The following is a 22,439-nucleotide window of genomic DNA, read 5'->3' on the forward strand; positions in this document are numbered from 1 at the left end:
TCGCAGAATGAGTCTCCAGCTGAATGCTTTATTTGGTCAGACTGGTCAGACCATCTAGTTGGTGATCGTCCTCTTGATCTTCTCCCCGGAACGTTTCCAGAAACAATTAATCTCTCCAAACTGTCGTCACCTCTGCGAACCACGTGACCAAAGAATTGCAGAATTCGTTGCAGACATAATGTGGACAGCCTTTTTTAATATTGAGTTGGTTTAAAATGGAAACGTTTGTCCTATGAGCTGTCCAAGGTATGCGCAGCATTCTTCTCCAGCACCACATCTAAGGCATCAATTTTTTGGCGCTCGCATGCGCGAAGAGTCCATTTTTCTGCTCCGTATAGAAATATTGAGAATACAAGGGCATTCACCAGTCTCATCTTGATATTTTGAGAGATAGATCTGTCTTTCCAAACTTTAGTTAGGCGACTCATCGCATTTTTTGCCATACCAATACGTCATACCAATACGTATATACCAATAATATATACGTACATAGTAATGAAATACCTGGTAAATTATGTCAACTAGGTTCCTTTGTAATTACCAAAAAAAAAACGATTATTAATAAAATAAAAAAGGAAGCATCAAAAATACTTACTTGTCTTAGGAGCTGTATAGAATTCCTTAGTAATTTTTGCCACTTTTGAGCTTCTACTGTATGCAAAGCTTCTTGTTGTTGTAACAATTTTATCCACTCCTCGTGAGACTGAGGCGGATTCCTAAAAATCAGTTTTCATAATTATATGTTTACAAAATGCTATAAATGCTTCATCTCATAAATAGACTTCACGGAAGACAAAAATAAGGAGTAACTAAGGAGTAACTAAGGATTAAAATTTACTTTTAATTATTTCCCTTATGTTGTGTTTCTATTGAATATAACTTTCTATCTTTTTATTGAGTTCGTTATTCCATAAAAAAATCTTCTCTTAAAGAACTTCACAATCAAATGACTATAAGTTAATGAATATAAGTTTAACCAATCTTGACATTCCAGGACTACAAAGTGTATCTAACTAATTATAAGTAAACTATCATTGAAATATTTTGATTTTAGCTCCAGTATGATGAATAATAACTTATTTAAAATGATACAATAGAATTATTATACAGGTCTTAAAAAACGCAACGATAGAAGGGGCCGGTTTTTAGAATTATGTAAAGAAGTAAATCTCTATTAGACCAGGGCGCATTTGTAAAAATATTAGTACGTTTGGATGTTGAGAGGTGACTCATATTTTTTTGCAGAATTTCCTTGGAAAAAGCTCATATAATAATAATTGAGTTATCCTCCCACTCAAAAAGGTTCGGAACATTGTTTATATAATCAAAATGTCAAAAAATTAAGCAAAAATTCGAGATTTTTCTTCGTTTTTTTATTTAACTTTAAAAGTATCCATTTTCGAGAAAAGTTGCACCGACATAAAAGTTGCGTAATTAATTTTCCTACAATATAGGATTAGTTAAAAATTTTAACATTTGTCACCCTTGTTGCAAAATAGTAATAATTGCGAAAAAATCATAAAAAAAACAAGTATTCGCATTTTACGTTTTTCAACCATTTGTGCTTAGGTTTCCAACACTTAGGACCTTCATATTTCACCCAGAAAATATTTATGACATAATAAAACAATACTGTAAATATCATTAAGATCGGTTTAGTAGATATTGCAAAATAAATTTTGCAATGCAGCTTTCGCAAAAAATTTTCATTTTTTCAACATGTTGCAGGACTGAAAATAGCACTTGGCAGCCACTTGAATTTTATTTACATAAAGAAGAATACTGTAGCTTTCATTTGCAACTCGCAAAATTAAAATCGGTTAACTACCACGACGTCAGGAATTTTTTTAAATAAACATTAATTTTTTGGTGCAACGCGCAGGACAGCGGATACTTTTGCTCTGATTGGGCATTCCAATGACCTTTGATAATGATTGATAAATTATAATTTTTAGTACATTTCGATATAAGTAAATAAATTTGTTTACTGCAAAATAAAAACACATACTCTGTCCTTTGAAATAACACTTTTTTAGCAAAAACTTTCTTTGTTCATATATTTTAACTTAGAGAATAAAAGTTTATTATTTTTAAACATATGCAATTGTTTAAACAATATTTCACAAAAAATAATCAAATTAGTTTGATTTTCATGGAATTAAAATACAACAAAATATAGAGTAAGAAAATAATATATTAGATAAAGATTGGAAGAAATTTTGGTGGAAATCAACTTGTGTGAATCGAACACCGCTGTCCTGCGCGTAGCACCAAAAATTAATGTTTATTTAAAAAGAAATCCTGACGCCGTGGTTAGTTAACCGATTTACCTTTTTTAGTGGGAGGATAACTTAATTATTATTACATGAGTTAATTCCAAGCAATTTCTGCAAAAAAATATGAGTCACTTCTCAACGTCCATCTCAAAACAGATGCTGCGCCCTGGACTATACATTATCAATAGCTTTTTAAAATGCTCAAAGATACTTTACACTTGCAGAGCTCTAGTAGGGACTAGTGAAAAAACAGATAGGTTACATCACTATCAATTAGCGGTGTCGAAACCAGAGACATGTTAACCATAGACGAGGCTAGTCATATGCCACTCAATGCATCGGGGTGTAACGCCGATATCAAGGATGCCATTGGTCAATATTCATTTTGAGTGGTCTAGCCCTCTTTGTCCGTCATATGAGCGGTATCGCTTAGTAAAAAGAGATACATAGACCACCGATCGACTGCCGCGTTACGCTTTTTTGCTCAGTATGCCTTGTTTACGGTTAACATGTCTCTGGTCGAAACTCCGTAAAAGTAGTCAAAAGATAACTCTCTATTTGTGATGGTTAAAAAAAAAAGAAATGCTAAAAAGTGCTCCGACTATAGGACAGTAAGGCTTATGAGTCACGTTACTAAAATCTTTCTTTGGATAGTTCACTCCAAAAATGTACACCAATTAAATTTCTCTGTCTTCACATCAACTTATTATTAAAATGTCATTAAAAGTCTATTAAAATGTTAAATAGACTTTGAGAAAGCATTGGATAAAGTTAGACGTAGAAAACTGATGGAAATTCCTGGATAAGTAGGAATAGACGACAAATATTTAAGAATTATTCAAAATCTCTACTATGCAACCAAATGTCAGAATTTTCCTAGATGCTTGTGAATAATTTGAAATTCTCCGTGGGGTTAGACAAGGGTGCATCTTGTCACTACTGTTTGAATCTACATTTATACTCCCAGCATATTCTAGGGTTAATTTTTACGTTGCCCAAAATAGCGCCCACCAAGTAATTCTTAGGGGCTCAGCATTGATATGATCGAAAATATAAAGGTCACTTAACTCAAGTGTCATTAAAAAAAATATTATATTTAATCCAAATAAACCATAATTTTAATTTAATATATTATTTTAGATTTGATAAATTAGATTTTTTTAAATATTTCGTTTTGTTACACTAACAATAGCCGCGGGTGCGCAGATGACAGAAAAGGAAGTACAAATTCAGAACATTATTGCCAAGTCTTGTCCGACAGTTTTTTAAAATTAGTATTTTACTATTTTATCTATAATGAGAATAGAATTTCCGATTACTGATTGTTTATTGCTATGGACAGGTATATTCCAAACCGAATTTTGTATATATTGCTGTATTATTAAAAGTATTAAATAGCTTTAAGTAATATGTAAAATTTTGTTAATTTTTCAACCGGTTTTGTCCTTGTCTCGACGATCTGTGATATATATTAGATATATCAACGAAGATCTAGAGAAAATGGGAGTGCGACAATGGGAATTAGTGGCACATGACCGACAAACATGGAAGGCAATAGTAAACGCGGCAAAGACTCACGAAGAGTTGTAGCGCCATTGATGATGGTGATGATATGAATATTGATTATCGGTATGAGTCTTAGAGTATGGAAAATTTTTTACTCTCTCTGGAGATCTAACACGCAATCTGTTCTTCGAACGAAAGTGAATCCTTATTTTAATACGGTTGGTTCTCATTGAGATTTGACATCACTTGTTTTATTAGTGATTTTTGTGCGATTTCTGAGTGAAAACTAGCAATTTTTTTAACTCTTTATAGTGGTGATGTGTTCGGCTTACGGTTGTAAAAGCGACAGCAGCAGGAAATAAGTGGGAATTACATTTTACAGGTAAATAAATATTTCTGTTATGTGTGCGTAGATGAAAATTCAATAAATACTCCTATATTCTTAGATATTGCCTCTTAAACGGTTAATAATTTGAAAATTAACACTTCAATGTACCTTATTACATAATTAAAATTACATGGTTAAGTTATAAAATGAGAAAAATTTACATGTAAAATTAAAAGTAACATAAAAAATCACCATTTTACCAGTGGTGTAGGTACGAAACGGTACGGAATAAATGAAATTATAAAATATATTGTGGCAACTTCGAAAATGGAATTAATAGCGTATATTGTTATTACATATTATTGACTATTTTTGTTGTTAAACATTTTATTGCTTGATTTTATTTTGTTTATATGTAAAAAAATTATTTAAGAGCACAGGCGCAAATATTTTACGGCTGTCTCTATTTTTTCTTTTTTTACACGGCAAATTATATGTAGTAAAGTTTTCACTGGTATGGATACGTACATAAACATTACTTGACAATGACATTGTCACCATTAACTTGAGATGACTTTTGAATGTTCTTGGATAACTGTTACTTGTATCATCGCTTAAATTATTAATTCAATTAATTAATATGATAATTTTTCACTAACTATGTATTCAGTGATTATAATAATTTATATACTATGCCATAAAAGATAATACTTAATCGAGAAAAGAGGAAAAGTGATTTTTTTAAAAATATATTGTTACTATGGAACGCTTAGATAAATTTTGAATATCTTTAACAACAAAATGCTTATATCACAATATATATCCTGGTGTAGTCTCTGCTTGGGATCTTCCATAAATAATAAAAAATAAATAACTTTTTATTAATTTCACGTCTTAAATTATTTAGCCAATACACTATCAATATTATTTAATAAACAACTCAAGATAACGAGCGATACACAATTATTGGATCAAAGCTAGCCGTGCAAAAAATTACGTATGTCTTGTTTTAATCTGAATTTTTATTAATTAATTTTGATTAACGTTATAAAACATAAAAAATCAGTCAAAACCTTTAACACAGAACTTTAATCTAAAATAAAAAGAATTAACACAATTATAAGTAACAATAATAAATAAAATCAAACAGGATGCTGTATATGTCCACCACCAACATCTCTACATAACCTAACTTTTCTTGTTAAGTTGACGTGCACTGCAAAGTTGACGTAAACTGGAAAGTAGTATATCTGAATTAAGAACAGACATGCACTGTATATCTATCTCTGTCGTTGAGAGCCACCTATGGTGACAATAATTTTGGATCAAACGTTATTATTATTCCTAAAGCCGTGTCAAATATCTAAAATTTCCGCTGTCTTGTCAGCACATTCTGTTCGACTGAGTGCGTTGTACGACAAAGATAGCGAATATTCAATTTGGAAAATATTACCACTGACATGGTGTTCATTTTTTTCCAATAGGGCTTTTCATAGATTGTCATTTGTTTCGAGCTTCTGTCATGTGTCACATAATATTAATATATCTACGTCATACGTCTCTAGTTTGTATCATTGTTATATACCAATAACGTATGACGTAGATATATTAATATTATGTGACACACGACAGAAGCTCGAAACAAATGCCTGTGAATGAAAAGCCCTATAGGGTTTTTCATCGATTGCCATTTGTTTCGAGCTTCTGTCATGTGTCACATAATATTAATATATCTACGTCATACGTCTTTGGTTTGTATTATTGTTATATACCAATAACGTATGACGTAGATATATTAATATTATGTGACACACGACAGAAGCTCGAAACAAATGACTGTGAATGAAAAGCCCTATAGGGTTTTTCATCGATTGCCATTTGTTTCGAGCTTCTGTCATGTGTCACATAATATTAATATATCTACGTCATACGTCTCTAGTTTGTATCATTGTTATATACCAATAAAGTATGACGTAGATATATTAATATTATGTGACACATGACAGAAGCTCGAAACAAATGACTGTGAATGAAAAGCCCTATACTGAAAAAAGTAATACTTTTGAAAAATTTAAACGCAGAATGAAAGACTAAATTATTACCGAGGGCTGAAAGTCCCTCAGAATAAATAAAAAGTTTCTTTTGAATGATATCTTTGAAAATAAAAATCACACTAAATTGTCTCTTAGTTTTTCACCCCTGTAACTTTTTTCTTAGAATTCGAAAAAATAAATCCCATTTAAATATAGTATTGGAGCCGAAATTTTGCGACCTATGTGAAATAAAGATATCTATCATAAATCAATAATTCAAAAAGTTTGCTTTCGTCACATCCCCTAATTCCTAATCCTGTTTTATTTTGAGTGGGTATAAAAGTTCAACGTACTTAAATACTGTTATTTGTTTCAATCTTTCTATGTAAGCCATGCATAATATTGTGTAATTAATAAAAATAGAAAATTGAACTAAACCTACGAGCAATATTATTTAATTATGTAGTTTTATATAGTTTTTTCTGGCCTACGCGATACGCCACTGGCACTCGTGTTTGGTTCTAACTTGGTTTTGGCTTCAGTTTCGTTCTCGTTGCGGTCACTCCAGGGAGAGGGTAAAAAATTTTCCATACTCTAAGGTATGAGTTGATTCTTTTCAGCAATTCTTTTATCATTGAGAGGCTTAAACGTTGAGATTAGATTAGGTTAGAATGATAATTATTCATTAGTAACTACATAAATACGCTGCTGTCGTTCCAGCAACACCTTTCTGCACTTTCCGTAAATATTTTAAGGTACTAGTACACTTTAGAAGACCAAAAATAATCATTTTTTTCAAGAATTTTTTTCTCAGAACCTTTATTAAAAATAAACATAAAACTTTTTACATATTAATATCTAAATCTTAGAGAGTACAAAAAATATATCTTTTTTGCATTTGTGCATTTGTACGTGCATTTATGCCCGTACATTAATATTGTAGTGGGCGCAAAAGTCGAGGCCTCGAAAAATTATGGCGGACAGTTAATCTCAGAATTGGGATATCTGTAACAAAAAAATCGTACTGCATTTGAAAAGGGAAGGTTCCTTACGTTTACGTGACAACTTACCACAATTTAACCAAAAAGTAAAAAATTAATATTTTTTAACCATGAAATACTAAAGAAAAACGGGCGATTTTTTCACAAAAATTTTTCATATTTTCGTAAAATCTTTTTCTTGCGGAATTTTTCACTGACGGTGATAAATTGTCACGTAAAAAACCTTCCTTTTTCAAATGCCGTACGATTTTTTTGTTTCAAAGATCCCAATCTTGAGATTAACTGTCCGCAATCGGAACTACTTTTTTTCGAGGCCTCGACTTTGGCGTCCTCTACAATATTAGTGTACGTGCATAAATGAAAAAAGATATATTTTTTGTATTCTCTAAGAGTTGGATATTAATATGTAAAAAGTTTTATGTTCATTTTTAATAAAGGTTCTGAGAAAAAAAATCTTGAAAAAAATAATTATTTTTGGTCTTCTAAAGTGTACTAGTACCTTAACAATTATCCACTTTACGCTTCATTTTCCATACTTATATGACAACGTTACAGCACAAAAGTAAGCAGCAAACAATCCCCACTTTTTCAAATTTTGCCAGTGCGCACCCAGAACTAGCGTCTCTTACTTTATTGGGCTACTATGTAAGGTAAAACAAAACATTCTTCTACAGTTTAATTGTTTAAGAATTTTTATGAAGAAAAGACGATGATTTATTTTTATCCTTTAAAGCATGTCCTGTAAACCTTTAAAAAATTTAACATATACAGTAGAACCCCGATTATCCGGGTGCGGATTATCCGTGCTGCGGATTATCCGTGCTATGATTTTCTATTACTAAAGTTGCGTTTTTGAGGTTTTATCAAAATAGCGTCATCGTAAACCACTTGACGGATTTATTTATCGTATGGCAATTACAACACATTTAGAACAAAATTACAAACACTAGTAATATAGGTATATGACAAACTTTAAATAGTTACAAACAAACATCAAGTGTATTAATATAATCAATTGACTATGAAGTTGCAAACAGGAAGTCTTCAGGGCTACCATTGTAGGATCTTGAGGGACACTCTTCAATAATGTGGTCAATGGTTTGGTTCTCCCCACAGTCACATTGAGGAGACGGGTTCTTTCCCCATTTATGTAGCATGTATGCACATCTGCCATGTCTGGTTCGGATCCTATTTAGAGTGGACCATGTTTTACGTGGAAGATCAAAACCTGGTGGCTTGTGGGTAATGCAGGGCATGTTATTTTGCCATGCGTTCCATTCTTGGGACCATGCATTCGTGATGTTGAACTCCTCATGTATCATTGTTGCCGTTTTTATTGGTGGTTTTCTAGAGCGGAGACGGGTATTTCGTGCATCCTCGGTATCTTGGTGGATCGGCAGATTTATATTGTTCATGATCTTTTTGTATTCACGTGTAAGTGCGTCAACTCGTCGTAAATGTGGAGGTGGGATGTGACTTAATACTGGAAGCCATTGGGTGGGAGTTGATTTAATTGTATCAGCTATCATCCTCATAGTGCTGTGCAGCTGAGTGTCGACCTTTTTTACGTGTGGACTGTGTAGCCAAACTGGAGCACAATATTCAGCGGTCGAGAAAACAAGAGCTAAGGCAGTAGAGCGGAGAGTGGAAGCCGATGCTCCCCAGGTAGTACCGCAGAGCTTCTGTATGATGTTATTTCTTGTACTCAACTTTTGGGCAGTTTCTGTTAAATGCTCTTTAAATGATAGCGTTCTGTCTAGTGTTACGCCCAGGTACTTCGGTGTTTCGTTGTGGGTAAGTGTGGTATTTTCAAACCGTATGTTGAGTTCCTTTCCAGCAAGTTTATTGTTCAGGTGAAAGCAACTAACTTCTGTTTTGGATGCATTTGGTTGAAGTCGCCACTTGCGAAAATATTTGCCCAATATATATAAGTCTCTTGACCCAATATATATAAGACTTGAAGGAAACTCTATGTGACGAAAGAGAGACTCATAATGAAAGATTTATTTTTTTCTGTTATTTTTTATGGTAGGTAATATGTATGTGTATACGTACATTATGTATTATATATACATAAGAAATACATGTTCGGATTATCCGTGCTTTTCAATTATCTGTGCCACCCTTCGGTCCCGAGAAGCACGGATAATCGGGGTTCTACTGTATTGTCAAAAATATTTTTTAGAAGTAACTATTTTAAATTACAGAATAAAGCATTATAGGCTTGGATCCAGGAAACTGAAAATTTGTTAATAGCTTAACGGTGTCTAGTCGGACAAACTTTTGTAGAAATATATAGCCTGCGTTAAAATCCTTATTAGGGAATAGACACTGTAATAAAACAGAAGAAGTTTTTAGTTTTGTAGACGTAGACAGGTTGAGGTTATGTAAGAATGTAAGACACGAGGTATGAAGAATAAAGACTGTTTCAGCATGTACTATTTTATTTAATGGATGAAACTAGAAAGCCGAGAGATAATTAAAGACCAACAAATCCTACAACTTTGATGTACAAGAACACTGGAACAAGGGAACTTTTAATTGTGGTACATGTTTCGAACGCCAGACTACGAAAATGTCCCATCTATTTTATCGGACAGAACTTCCAATTTATTTGTTAACCTTTCATTAAGCTCTCATGCAAAAATCAGACTGCTGTCCTTTGACATGTTCTACGTGTGGGACTTATTAAAATGCCCAACATATCTGTCGGACAAACATTTTTTCATATATTATATAAAGTCTGGTATTGAATAAACTTAGAAACAACTTGCTAGTTTTCACAATCATAAACTTGTCAGGATGACACGTTCCACAATAATTAAAATCACGTTCCACAATTAAAACTTCCCCTGTTCCAGTGTTCCCATACATCAAAGTTTGTCCGACTAGACACCGTTAAGCTATTAACAAATTTTCAGCTTGCTATTAATCAACTTTTTTTTGGTACGCGGGATCCACGCCTATTGGACATACATTATGCGACAAAAGCAAGCTGGAGCAATAACGAAACAATGAAAAAACACCGTCTGTTTTTACTTACTTTAATAAATGTAAATCCAGTAAATTATACGACGGTGCCTCTTCTAAAGACCACAATTTGACGTATAACATTACATTTAATACCACTAACATTAATAATACAGCAAACACTATCATTGTACATACTTCGCTGCTAAAGATACCTTCGGTAGGTTTCTTCTTTGCCGGCACACCTGGAAAAATATTTTTATTAAACAAAGTAAGTTATCAATCGAAGTAGTACAGAAAACGACAATAAAAATATCGTCTCCATACCACCAGATTGATAACAGGTGGAATACTTTCTTTGGTTACACCTCCTGAGATTTTCAAAATTTATAAATCATACAGGATGCCGAGGAAATTAAAATGAGAGAATTTTAAATAATTCACAACTCATCTGCTCAGCGTGGTAAAAGCTCCAACAAGAAAGATTCCTTAATACTCGAACAAAGGAGTAAATGAATTAAAAATGTATAAACATTCTCAATTTCTTTGCAACACGAAAATGCAGCAGCTGCATAATACTATGGTCAAATCTGAGAGTGCAGGAAGAGTCTATACCGGTTTCGGGGGTTGTTTCCCCCTCATCCGTAGTCCCATATCCTCCTCTCCCAGATTCTTCCACGTACCACACTTTGGGCCTTTCCGAATTGCAAAAAAACAAATGTCACGGATGAACTAGGACCATCTACCGAAAAACAAAGTAAGTTAGAATGAGAATGTTTATACATATTTTTATTAGTTTTCAACAAATACACAATTATTTCGTTATTAAATCAATAAAATGTAAGAATCCATAAAAGTTATTAAAGGTATGTAAAATGAAAGTTATCTCCTTAAAAAGAAAAACTCAAGAGAATGTGGCAACTACCACCCCATTAGCTTGATGTCCCAGGTGCTACAGTTGTTACTGAAAGTCATCCATAACTGAATATATATATCTATATCATAAACTGGACATAGACATTAAGGAACTCAAAAAACAGTAAAATCCTTTATAAAAGGTATATTTAAAATCCCTAAAAAGGGCTACATCTAGTTTTCGCTAGTTTTCGACTGGTTTACTAGTCATCATCAGTGCTTACGTGAAATGTACATGCTAACCACCAAGATATGATTTAACAAAAATATGTGGGTCAAAGCCCTGTAAAAGTAGTCCGTCAAGGAAACATCGATTGAAAATGCTACATTAAGCTTGGATGTTTAAAGTATTTTACTAATATGCCCCAGGTAACATCTGAGCTGTGGATTTGACTTGTTCATATGGTGAAAGTATGGCAACAAGTGACCACTTGCTGCCATAGGTCACTTGCTGCCATACTTTCACCATGTGAACAAGTCAAATCCACAGCTCAGATGTTACCTGGGGCATATTAGTAAAATACTTTAAACATCCAAGCTTAATGTAGCATTTTCAATCGATGTTTCCTTGACGGACTACTTTTACAGGGCTTTGACTCACATATTTTTGTTAAATCATATCTTGGTGGTTAGCATGTACATTTCACGTAAGCACTGATGATGACTGGTAAACCAGTCGAAAACTAGTTATGTGATTGTGATGTAGCCCTTTTTAGGGATTTTAAATATACCTTTTATAAAGGATTTTACTGTTTTTTGTATTACATGGTATACAGCCAACTACAGGAAAACTTTTTCCTTGTGGATTAAGGAACTGTGAAGCCCTTTTTTCATTTAACATACTTATACAAAGGCACCTGGACGTCAACGAAGATATATATGCGTGTGATATTGACTATAATAAAGCATTCGACAAAGTACGACATGATCAATTAATGCATGTCCTGAAATCAAAGAAGATAGACCACAATGACCTCAGGATTATATCGAATTTATTCTATAAGCAACGAGCGAAAGTACGTGTTAACGATCAGCTGTCAGAGGAAATTGAAATCAGACGTGGGTGCGCCAGGGATGCGTGTTTTCGTCAATTCTTTTTAATGCCTACTCGGAAGAGATCTTGAAAAGCTATTGAGGGTGAAACAGCTGGAATAAAGGTAAATTGAGTTCCCATTAGCAACATTAGATATGCGGATGACACTGTCATCTTAGCCGAAAATATTGGGGATCTTCAGAGGCTGGTGACCAGAATAGCGGAGTTTGGACAAGAATACGGTTTAACAATGAATGTCAAGAAGACAAAATTTATGAGAATATCGACAACTAAAAGAAATAACGAAAATCTCTTCATAAACGGATACAATGTCGAACGAGTCGACCAATATGCATATCTTGGAACAATGATCAACTCCACAGGAGATTACTTACAAGAAATCAAATTAGAAAAGTGCCCTGCACAAAAGATTTGAAATAAGATCCTCATCATGTGTCTTTATCGTTACTTTTAGTTTATATTTTTATTCACTTTTGTGGGTATAAAAGGAACTAGTTCGCCAAAGATTATTATCACAGTGAACGACAGGTCGTGAATGCAATTATAAATTCCCTTGTCGAGTATTTCACCACTCTGTTGTGCTTTATTTTTCCATCTTAAAAAGCTCAGAGGATCAATAATTCGAATTTTAGTTCTTGACTCATTTGACTTACAGTTCAAAGATGGTGCTAATTGCATCTTTGATAATTATTTTAATAATTGCACCGAAAAGATAAAAGATTTGATTCCAGTTCAGTGCCTCTACACAGGTGCTCTGATGAGGATAAGGTAAATCCGACATACGAATAAGCACATAGTGGAGGTTCTTTACTGTAATCAAATGTGAATTATTTTTACTTTTAATCAAAAATAATACTTTTTATTAGAGTTTTCAATCCTCGAAAATGCTACTTACTTTCTTCGATAGCACCCCTAGGACTATTGTGTCTTCTTTTCCTCTTTGTTTTCCTTTTAACTTCAGGAACACTTTCTTCGGCTTCCGCATGCAACGCTCTCGATAAATGTTGGACATAGTCTTCTACGCCCGCATAACAATTTCTTTCAATCATACCTAAACATTAAACAATTACATTACTACTTAACTGTCAGCAGCCAAAGCGGACGGTTGTCAAAAAAGCTTTGATAAACAAATCTGGTTTCGTTATCCGAATAACAACTATTTTATTTTGTCCAATAGTGATGAGTGTTATTTAAAGTGTTTGGAGAACTTTTCACGCGAATAATAGATGTACTTGAACATGCAAAGTTTCCGTTGTCTCATAAGAAACATTTATGTCATTTTCAAGAGTGTTTTTGTTCCGCCGAGTGCTAATTAGTGAAAAAAACTCGAACTTTGTGTCAAAACATTCTTCGGTTTGGTGTAAGTGTTGACAACAGTATAAAGGTGGGAATCACCGCTCCAAAGTAACGTATTATTTCATTATTATTATTTAAATAAATATTGCAATTTTATAAATATAGAGATTACAAAAGCATTAAAAAGGCCGACGGGGGTTAATTTTCCGCAGGGTTGAACTGAAATTAACCCCTCTCGCGGTTTTTTTTACATCACATCAAGAAAGATAATAAAAATTAAAAAAAAATAAGAAAAGTAGAACAATATTTTATTATACCAAAAACTGTTAACTGTAAATAAGAGGTTAGTGTTTAGCTTCAAAATTATTGATAATAAAATATATTATTTAATAACGCATAAGAATATGCTTCAGATCTTAACGACTTTAAACCATGAGTCAAAATTATAATACTCAGTATGTACATTATCCACAACAGGACATTACTACAAATCCATCACTAAATTCACTAAACCAATGTGCAAGACCGTACGCGCAAATTCAATATGTACCAATTCAACAGTCCTTATATAGTAACACAGCTCAGAGTATTCAAAACGTGCAACCGCATTTAGTTTCACAACCGATGCAGCCTTCTACTAGTGCAGCACAATATTATCCTGTAGTACCTGTTCAATCGCAATCCCAAGCTGAATCTGCACCAGATGATTGGAAACACGTACATAACAAAAAAAGAAATCGAATTGATAGCCCGGAAAAATATATTAGAGCAACAAAACAATCCAAAATAGATGATTACTGGTTAAACTCACCAATATCGACCACCAACAAATTCTCTGTATTACAAAAAGAACAAAACGATGCAAATCAGGATACAGCTACAGAAGAACAAAACGATGCAAATCAGGATACAACTACAGAAGAAAACCAGAGCCAAAATACAAATACAACTACTAAAACGCCACCAATATTTGTCTACAGTGTTAAAAATATTACTCCGCTTACCAAACTACTACAAACGATTGCAAAAGATGCTTATGTATTAAAAACTCTCGCCAATGACCAAGTAAAAATAATGCCTCAAAATAATGAAGTCTACTCTGTTATAACAAAAGCACTAGAAGACAAAAATACTGAATATCATACCTACCAACTCAAAGAAGATCGCTCATTCAGAGTTGTACTAAGAAATGTACATCCATCTACAGATATCAACGAAATTAAGGCGGAAATCCAAAGCGTAGGGCACGAAGTCATAAATATCAATAACATTCGTCAATCAGGTACAAAAAAGCCATTACCACTGTTCTACGTTGAACTAAAACAAGCCGAGAATAACAAAGATATATATGAGATCGATTCATTGTTGAACTATAAAGTAATTTTTGAACCTCCACATAAAAAGCGTGTAGTACCTCAGTGCATAAAATGCCAACGCTACGGCCACACCAAAAATTTTTGCTACCTTTCTCCAAGATGTGTTAAATGCGCGGGTAACCACAGATCTGATCAGTGCTCTTACAAAGAAAGAAACAACCAGGTGAAATGCGTGCTGTGTGAAGGAAATCACCCAGCAAACTATCGTGGGTGCTTAGTCCACAAAGAGCTGCAAAAAAGAGCATTTCCACAACTGAGAAGCAAACCAACAAGTCAGCCTGTCCAATCAAACCAACACTTAGTAGTCCCGAATGTAACCTATGCTCAGGTAGCAACCGCTGGTAATCAAATACCATCAAATACAGCTCCCAGTCTTCAACAATCCAATGACATGCTCGAACGTAAAAATATGATCAAACAATTGGTAGAACAAATGAGCACAATGTTAAACCTCTTAACCGCTCTCATTGCTAAAAAACCCTAAGATGGAGGCGTTTCTAAAACTAGCTTCATGGAACGCCAATGGCTTATCACAACATACACAGGAAATCAAATACTTTCTACACCTTCATAAAATAGATATACTGCTAGTATCCGAAACTCACTTTACACAAAAAAGTTACCTTAAAATTCCAAACTATACTATATATACTACTAATTATCCAGATGGATCAGCACATGGAGGCTCTGCTATTATAGTTAGAAATACAATAAAACATCATAATGCTGGCGAGTACCAAACAAATCACATTCAAGCGACCAATATTGTGGTTGAAGACTGGGATGGACCACTTACAGTATCTGCGCTGTATTGCCCCCCACGACACTCTATCACAAACGAACAATTTAAAGATTATTTCAATTCACTTGGGAGCCGCTTCATAGCAGCAGGGGACTATAATGCCAAACATACCACGTGGGGATCAAGACTAATCACTCCGAGAGGTAGAGTTCTCTTAAATATCATAGAGTCAAATAATATGGATTATTCATCAACCGGCGAACCAACATACTGGCCCTCGGACAGAAATAAAATCCCCGATTTGGTCGATTTTGCTGTAGTTAAGAACATCCCTAGGTCTAATATAAAAGCTACATCATGCTACGAATTATCTTCTGATCACTCGCCTATACTATTCACAGTTGGAACCCAGGTACTTATTAAAGAAATATCCCCCTCACTTTATAACAGACGCACACACTGGCCAAAATTCAGATCTATACTGGAGAACAAGGTGTCTCTAGACATTCCACTAAAAACCAAAGAGGACATTTTTCTTGCTGTGGAACAACTAACTACAAATATCCAATCAGCTGCCTGGCAAGCAACACCAACAATACAAAATAAATGCATAATAAATGACTGCCCACAAGTTGTCAAAGAAAAAATTTTGCTAAAGAGAAGACTGAGGAAAAGATGGCAACAGACCAGAGATCCTGCTGATAAGCGTAGATTCAATAGTGCATCAAGGGAATTAAAAAAGCTCTTCGAAGATCTCAAAAACCAATCACTTCAGTACTACTTGGAAAATTTAGATTCCACTAAAGATACCGATTATTCGCTATGGAAAGCCACGAGAAAACTGAAACAACCCCAGAAACCGTCACCTCCAATTAGAAAATCGGACAGAGAATGGGCTCGTAGTGCACAAGAGAAAGCAAGTTGTTTTGCAGAGTATTTTTCCGAAGTATTTACTCCCAATCAAGTGAATTCACCTGTGGAAGTAGACGTATTCTCATTTCTTCAAAGTCCATATCAAATGAGTTTGCCTATTCCGAAATTTAAGTCGTCCGAAGTCATCTTGGCTATTAATAATTTAAACGATAAAAAATCTCCAGGGTACGATTTGATCAGTGGAAAAGTATTGAAAGAATTACCTATCAAATGCATAAAACTTATAACGTTTATATTCAATGCCATATTAAACTTAGGTTACTTTCCTGATCAATGGAAAGTGTCTCAGATAATAACCATTCTAAAACCGGGGAAACCTCAAGAAGAAACTACATCGTACAGGCCAATCAGCCTCTTGCCAATCACGTCTAAAGTTTTCGAAAAACTATTAGTAAAAAAACTCGAACCCTGGATCAAAAATCTAATTCCAGACCACCAGTTTGGATTTCGATCCCATCACTCAACAATCCAACAAGTTCACAGAGTGGTAAAACATATAAATGCTGATTTTGAGGCCAAAAGGTACTGTTCAGCGGCATTTCTTGACGTTAGGCAGGCATTTGACAAGTTATGGCATGAAGGCCTCCTATACAAGCTAAAAAAGACATTACCGCACAGCTTTTACATTCTTCTTGAGTCATATTTGTCAGGTAGGTGTTACTTTATTAAATACCAAGATGCAATTTCCAAACTCTATTCTATCAAAGCTGGCGTACCACAGGGTAGCGTGCTGGGACCTACCTTGTATCTCTTGTTTACCGCAGATATACCTCCACCTCTTCAGGAACCACTAGAGGAGAGACCACTTACAGAAGAAATGATGCTAGGAACATTTGCCGACGATACTGCAATCCTAGCCTCACACACAGACCCTATTTATGCCTCGCATATCCTTCAAGCGTATCTAGACAGAGTACAAATTTGGTTTTTGGAATGGAAAATTAAAGTGAATGAAGGAAAATCTATTCAAGTTACATTTACAACACGAAGAGGAACTTGTCCTCCTGTAACTTTAAACAATCACCAATTACCATCAGCCAACGAGGTAAAATATCTTGGTATTCATTTGGACAGAAGTCTCACATGGAGGAAACATATCTGGACCAAGAGAAAGCAACTAGGTCTCCAATTCAGAAATATGTATTGGTTAATGGGCCGTTCATCAAGACTATCTCTGGATAATAAATTGCTGCTCTATAAGGCAATACTTATGCCAATCTGGACATATGGGTTGGAACTATGGGGAACAGCCAGTCACTCCAACATCGAAATCATCCAACGCTTCCAATCAAAAACCCTCAGAACCATCACTAATGCACCTTGGTACATCAACAATAGAATTATTCATCGAGACCTTAAAACTGATACGGTACAAGAAGTCATCACAAAACGTAGCGCTGCTTACATTGCCAAGTTGGAGGATCATGAAAACCAGTTTGCACTTAACCTCCTAGACAATTCCCAAGAACAGCGTAGGTTAAAGAGGTTCAAACCATTGGACTTACCATTTAGAGTAAACTTTTAAACTAATGAGTTAGTAGTTATGAAATGTAATTATTTTGTACAGAACTTTATAAAAATTGTACTTTGATTTTGCCAGTGGGTAAAATCTTTCTTGTCCTTAGTCAATGTAATTACTTTTGTTTATTGTTGACACTCAACAGATTGCAAAATAAATTTAAATTAAATAAAAAAAAAAAAAAAAAACTTAACTGTTTAAATTATAGGTTATAAAATTTAGATTGCACTATGCTTTGTTTTTAAACCAGGGGGAGTTAGCTAAATAGACATATTCACACTCAAGAAACTCACTAGAAAAGTCACCAAAATACATCTTTTTTGGTTGAGCATGTCGGCTTTCGACGGTAATCCATAAATACTAAAAATAAATATTAACAATAAAATAAATTTTACTAATACTTCGCTAAAGAATTCTAAAAACAACTGTTTTTTATATAAAAGCAGACTAAAAATCTAAAAATTAAAGAAATAACGAATAAAAAACAAAAAATCACCGATATAACTTTAACCTATGAAATGCCAATAGTGTCAAAATTTCATAAATGTCAATAGTGTCAAAATTTCATAACAGTGGAGTAAACTTGCCTGCGGTTGGACCAATTACAAACAAGCATTACAGCGCGGTAAATTTGAATTACTCCTCCTGGTTTAAAAAACAGCATAATTGATTTTCAAGTTATACAAACTATCACTACATGTCACTTTAGTAAAGTGTCAATATTAATGCTAAAATCGTAGTGTAAAAATATATAAATATAATTACCTTTAACTAAACCCCAAACAGACTTTTTGTATTTCACTTGTGCTATAATAGTTAAGGAAGAATGTGTCTCAGATACTTTACTAAGGCAGTAGTGAGCGTTGACACAAAAACTATCGGCGTAAGGAACTCCAGCGTTTAATGACTCTATATCTATTGAATACAATTGACCTGCTTTGCTGCAGGGATTCATAGACTAAAAAAAATGTTTTATTAGAATGTTATTTTCGATAATCATTAATTTTTAATTAGTACATTCTTTCACGGTTTTTGCTCTAAATTCTAAAGAACCGCTTGGATTGACATGCAATTTGGCATACGCATAGCTTACATGTCAAAGAAAAAAGTGATATTGTGCCGATGTGTGCTTTTGCCCTGGGGGTGACTTTCACCCCCTCTTGGGGGTGAAAAAATATATGTCCAAAATAAGTCCGAAAATGGGTAAACTGACTAATTTTAAGTAACTTTTGTTCTATAGAGCTTTTCCGCCAAGTCAACACTTTTCCAGTTATTTGCTAGTGAATATGTTCATTTTTCAACAAAATAACCACATTTTTAGACGGTTTTTCGCAAATAACTCAAAAATTAAGTATTTTGTCGAAAAAACGTTCTTAGCAAAAATATAGCCTGTAAAAAAGTAAAAAATGGTGTACGCGTTAGGTCACTGGACCTTGTAGAACCAGAGTTATAGCCAATGAAAAATAGATTCATATTCCCCAAATTTCAAATAGAATATTTCGACGTGAAATATCCAGAAAATTAAGCACTTTTTGTGGAAAACCCATTATAACTTTTTTAAAGTGTTTAAAAAAAGCTTTATTTCTGTTTTTATAAAAAGTTTCTAGCATTAAATTTTGGTCCCTTTTGTTTTGGCAAAAAAAAATCGGGAAGACCACCCCCTAATTAGCAACTTAAATGAAATTAATCGTTACCGCTCCACAAATTATTTTACTTATGTTGTGTTTATATGATCTGTAAGTTTCTACGATTCAAAGTGCTTGTTTTTAAAAAAATTTGGTTTTAAAGTAAAATTTTTAAAAATTTTAATTTTGAAAAATATGCTTTTTTCCAAAATAACTCGAAACAGTTACGAGATACCAAAAATCACGAAAAACAAAAAAAGTCAGCATTGCTTTTCTGAATATCATGTATTTTTTTGTTTTTCTGTTAGACAAAAATTGATTAAGATTTGGTGTTTCTAAATTTGCATACATTGGTGATCAGTGACTCGTTCAACCCCTTTTAACTACAGCCCTTTAAAAAATAATGACTTTGAACCGATTAAACTTACAGATTATATAAACAATACATACACGAGTCAAAAAACTTGTGAAGTCGAAACAATTAAGTTCATTTGAGATACTAATTAGGGGGTGATTTTCCCGATTTTTTTACCAAAAAAAAAGGGACTAACTTTATTTTGAGCGTAACTTGTTTACTTTTGATGCTAGAAATTTTTTTATAAGACAAAAATGAAGCTTTTTTTAAACACTTTAAATAAGTTGTAATGAGTTTTTCCTGAAATGTGCTTCATTTTTGGTTATTTCACGTTAAAGTATTCCATTTGGAATTTGACGAATATGAACCTATTTTCCATTAGTTATAACTCTGTTTCTACTAGGTATATAGACGTGATATATACACCATTTTTTTAAATTTTTTACAGGCTATATTTTTGCTAAGAATGTTTTTTCGACAAAATACTCACTATTTGAGTTATTTCTGAGACTATCTAAAAGCGTGGTTATTTTGTTGAAAAAATGAACATATTTACTGGCAAATAACTCGAAAAGTATTGACTTAGTGAAAAAACTCTATAGAACAAAAGTTACTTAAAATTAGTCAGTTTATCCATTTCCGGACTTACTTTGGACGAATATTTTTTCATCCCCAAGAGGGGGTGAAAACCACCCCCAGGGCAAAAGCACATATCGGCACAATATCACTTTTTTTCTTTGACTTGTTAGCTAGGTGTATGCCAAATTTCATGCCAATTCAAGCGGTTTTTTAAAATTTAGAGGTTTTGTACGGACTAAAATTTAAAAGGAAAATTTAGAACGGACTAAATTATCTGTCTATATAGGGCGTGTGAAAAGAAGCGGGACGGTTGAATATTTCGAGAAACGAACATCGAATCTAAAAACTGAAAAACATGTACAAAATCGAAGAAAATCTTCTGTGTAAAAGGTATATTTATTTAAAACCCCAATAAAGGGCTACATTAAAAGACAGAACGTTTTCGCTCTAAAGAGAGCATCATCAGTGTTCTAAGCAAGCTCTACATGCTAAGCCACCAAAAATACATGGGTTAAAACCCTTAAAACGCCGACCAAAAGTCTTACATTGGCGTGTTATATATTATACCCTGGCGATGGGTGAAATTTAAACAAGATATACCTCAAAGCATCATATGACTATACCACGTGTATGTAGGTGGTTGAGTTGATTTCTCTGTCTTCACATCAACTCAACCACCCACATACACGTGGTATAGTCATATGATGCTTTGAGGTATATCTTGTTTAAATTTCACCCATCGCCAGGGTATAATATATAACACGCCAATGTAAGACTTTTGGTCGGCGTTGGGTTTTAACCCATGTATTTTTGGTGGCTTAGCATGTAGAGCTTGCTTAGAACACTGATGATGCTCTCTTTAGAGCGAAAACGTTCTGTCTTTTAATGTAGCCCTTTTTTGGGGTTTTAAATAAATGTACCTTTTACACAGAAGATTTTCTTCAATTTTTGTAATTAATGGTATACCTACAACCAGTTACAGGAAATTTTTCCCTATGGATTTTGAAAAACATGTGTTCAATAGTTTTCAAAAATCTAACAGGGGTTTGGAATGGGGAGCAACTTTGAACTCTAAGAGGAACCCACATGTTTTATTGCAGAACATTCTAAAAAAAAATGAATTCCGTACCTTAAAATTAGTTTGCAGACTTCGAATCGGACAATTTAATTTCTCCATCGTCTTTTTCATGTGCCTTGTCCGTTCCGAACCATAGGGAATGCAAGGTTTGGAGCCATGAGTGTCTCCTCTATCTCTCTCTATATATCTCTCTCTATCTATCTCTCTCTACCTATCTCTTTCTCTATCTATCTCTCTCTCTATCTATCTCTCTCACTCTCTATCTCTCTCTCTTTATCTATCTCTCTATATATATATATATATATATATATATATATATATATATATATATATATATATATATATATATATATAATCAAACAGATGAAATATATATATATATATATATATATATATATACAAGAAATACTGGATATTAGTGACTGTCAATATCAACAAACAAGTGGTTTATTAGGGTTGCAGTCAGAAGTTTGGCCAGGATATCAAAGAAACACTCTTTTGACTTTTTGTCTAGCTTTCGGGGTTGTTTGACCCCTTTATCAAGACTCTGTAATATAAAACAAAAATGTAATGTACAAAAATGTATATATATATATATATATATATATATATATATATATATATCTCTATCTATCTCTCTCTATCTATCTCTCTATATCTATCTCTCTCTATCTATCTCTCTCTCTCCCTCTATCTATCTCTCTCTATCTATCTCTGTCTATCTATCTATCTATCTCTCTCTCTCTCTCTATCTATCACTATCTATCTCTATATATCTCTATCTATCTCCTCTATCTATCTCTCTCTTTCTCTCTCTCGCAGTACCTCGTCGTTGGTCACGTGTTCGGTCCAG

The 22,439-nt window shown here is 33.6% G+C and overlaps 1 protein-coding gene across 7 annotated transcripts in view; it reads right to left on the bottom strand.

Moving 5' to 3' along the window:
* Positions 1-22,439, bottom strand: part of LOC114335572 (protein Aster-B) — a 184,857-nt gene that overhangs the window by 16,585 nt on the left and 145,833 nt on the right. For 5 of the 7 annotated variants that reach the window (XR_007698515.1, XR_007698516.1, XR_007698517.1 and 2 more), the window contains 4 exons: positions 18,715-18,907; positions 12,979-13,134; positions 10,188-10,359; positions 596-716 (listed from right to left, as the gene is read on the bottom strand). Coding sequence is in view for 2 of the 7 variants with exons in the window: in XM_050652810.1 (XP_050508767.1) it covers positions 596-716; positions 10,188-10,359; positions 12,979-13,134; positions 18,715-18,907 (642 nt within the window). In the remaining 5 variants the exon portion in view is untranslated. The remainder of the gene's footprint in view (positions 1-595; positions 717-10,187; positions 10,360-12,978; positions 13,135-18,714; positions 18,908-22,439) is intronic. The other 2 variants (XR_007698519.1, XM_028285821.2) reach the window with 1 other exon arrangement.

Source organism: Diabrotica virgifera, chromosome 6, assembly GCF_917563875.1.
Source record: "Diabrotica virgifera virgifera chromosome 6, PGI_DIABVI_V3a".
Classification (NCBI taxonomy): Eukaryota; Metazoa; Arthropoda; class Insecta; order Coleoptera; family Chrysomelidae; genus Diabrotica; species Diabrotica virgifera.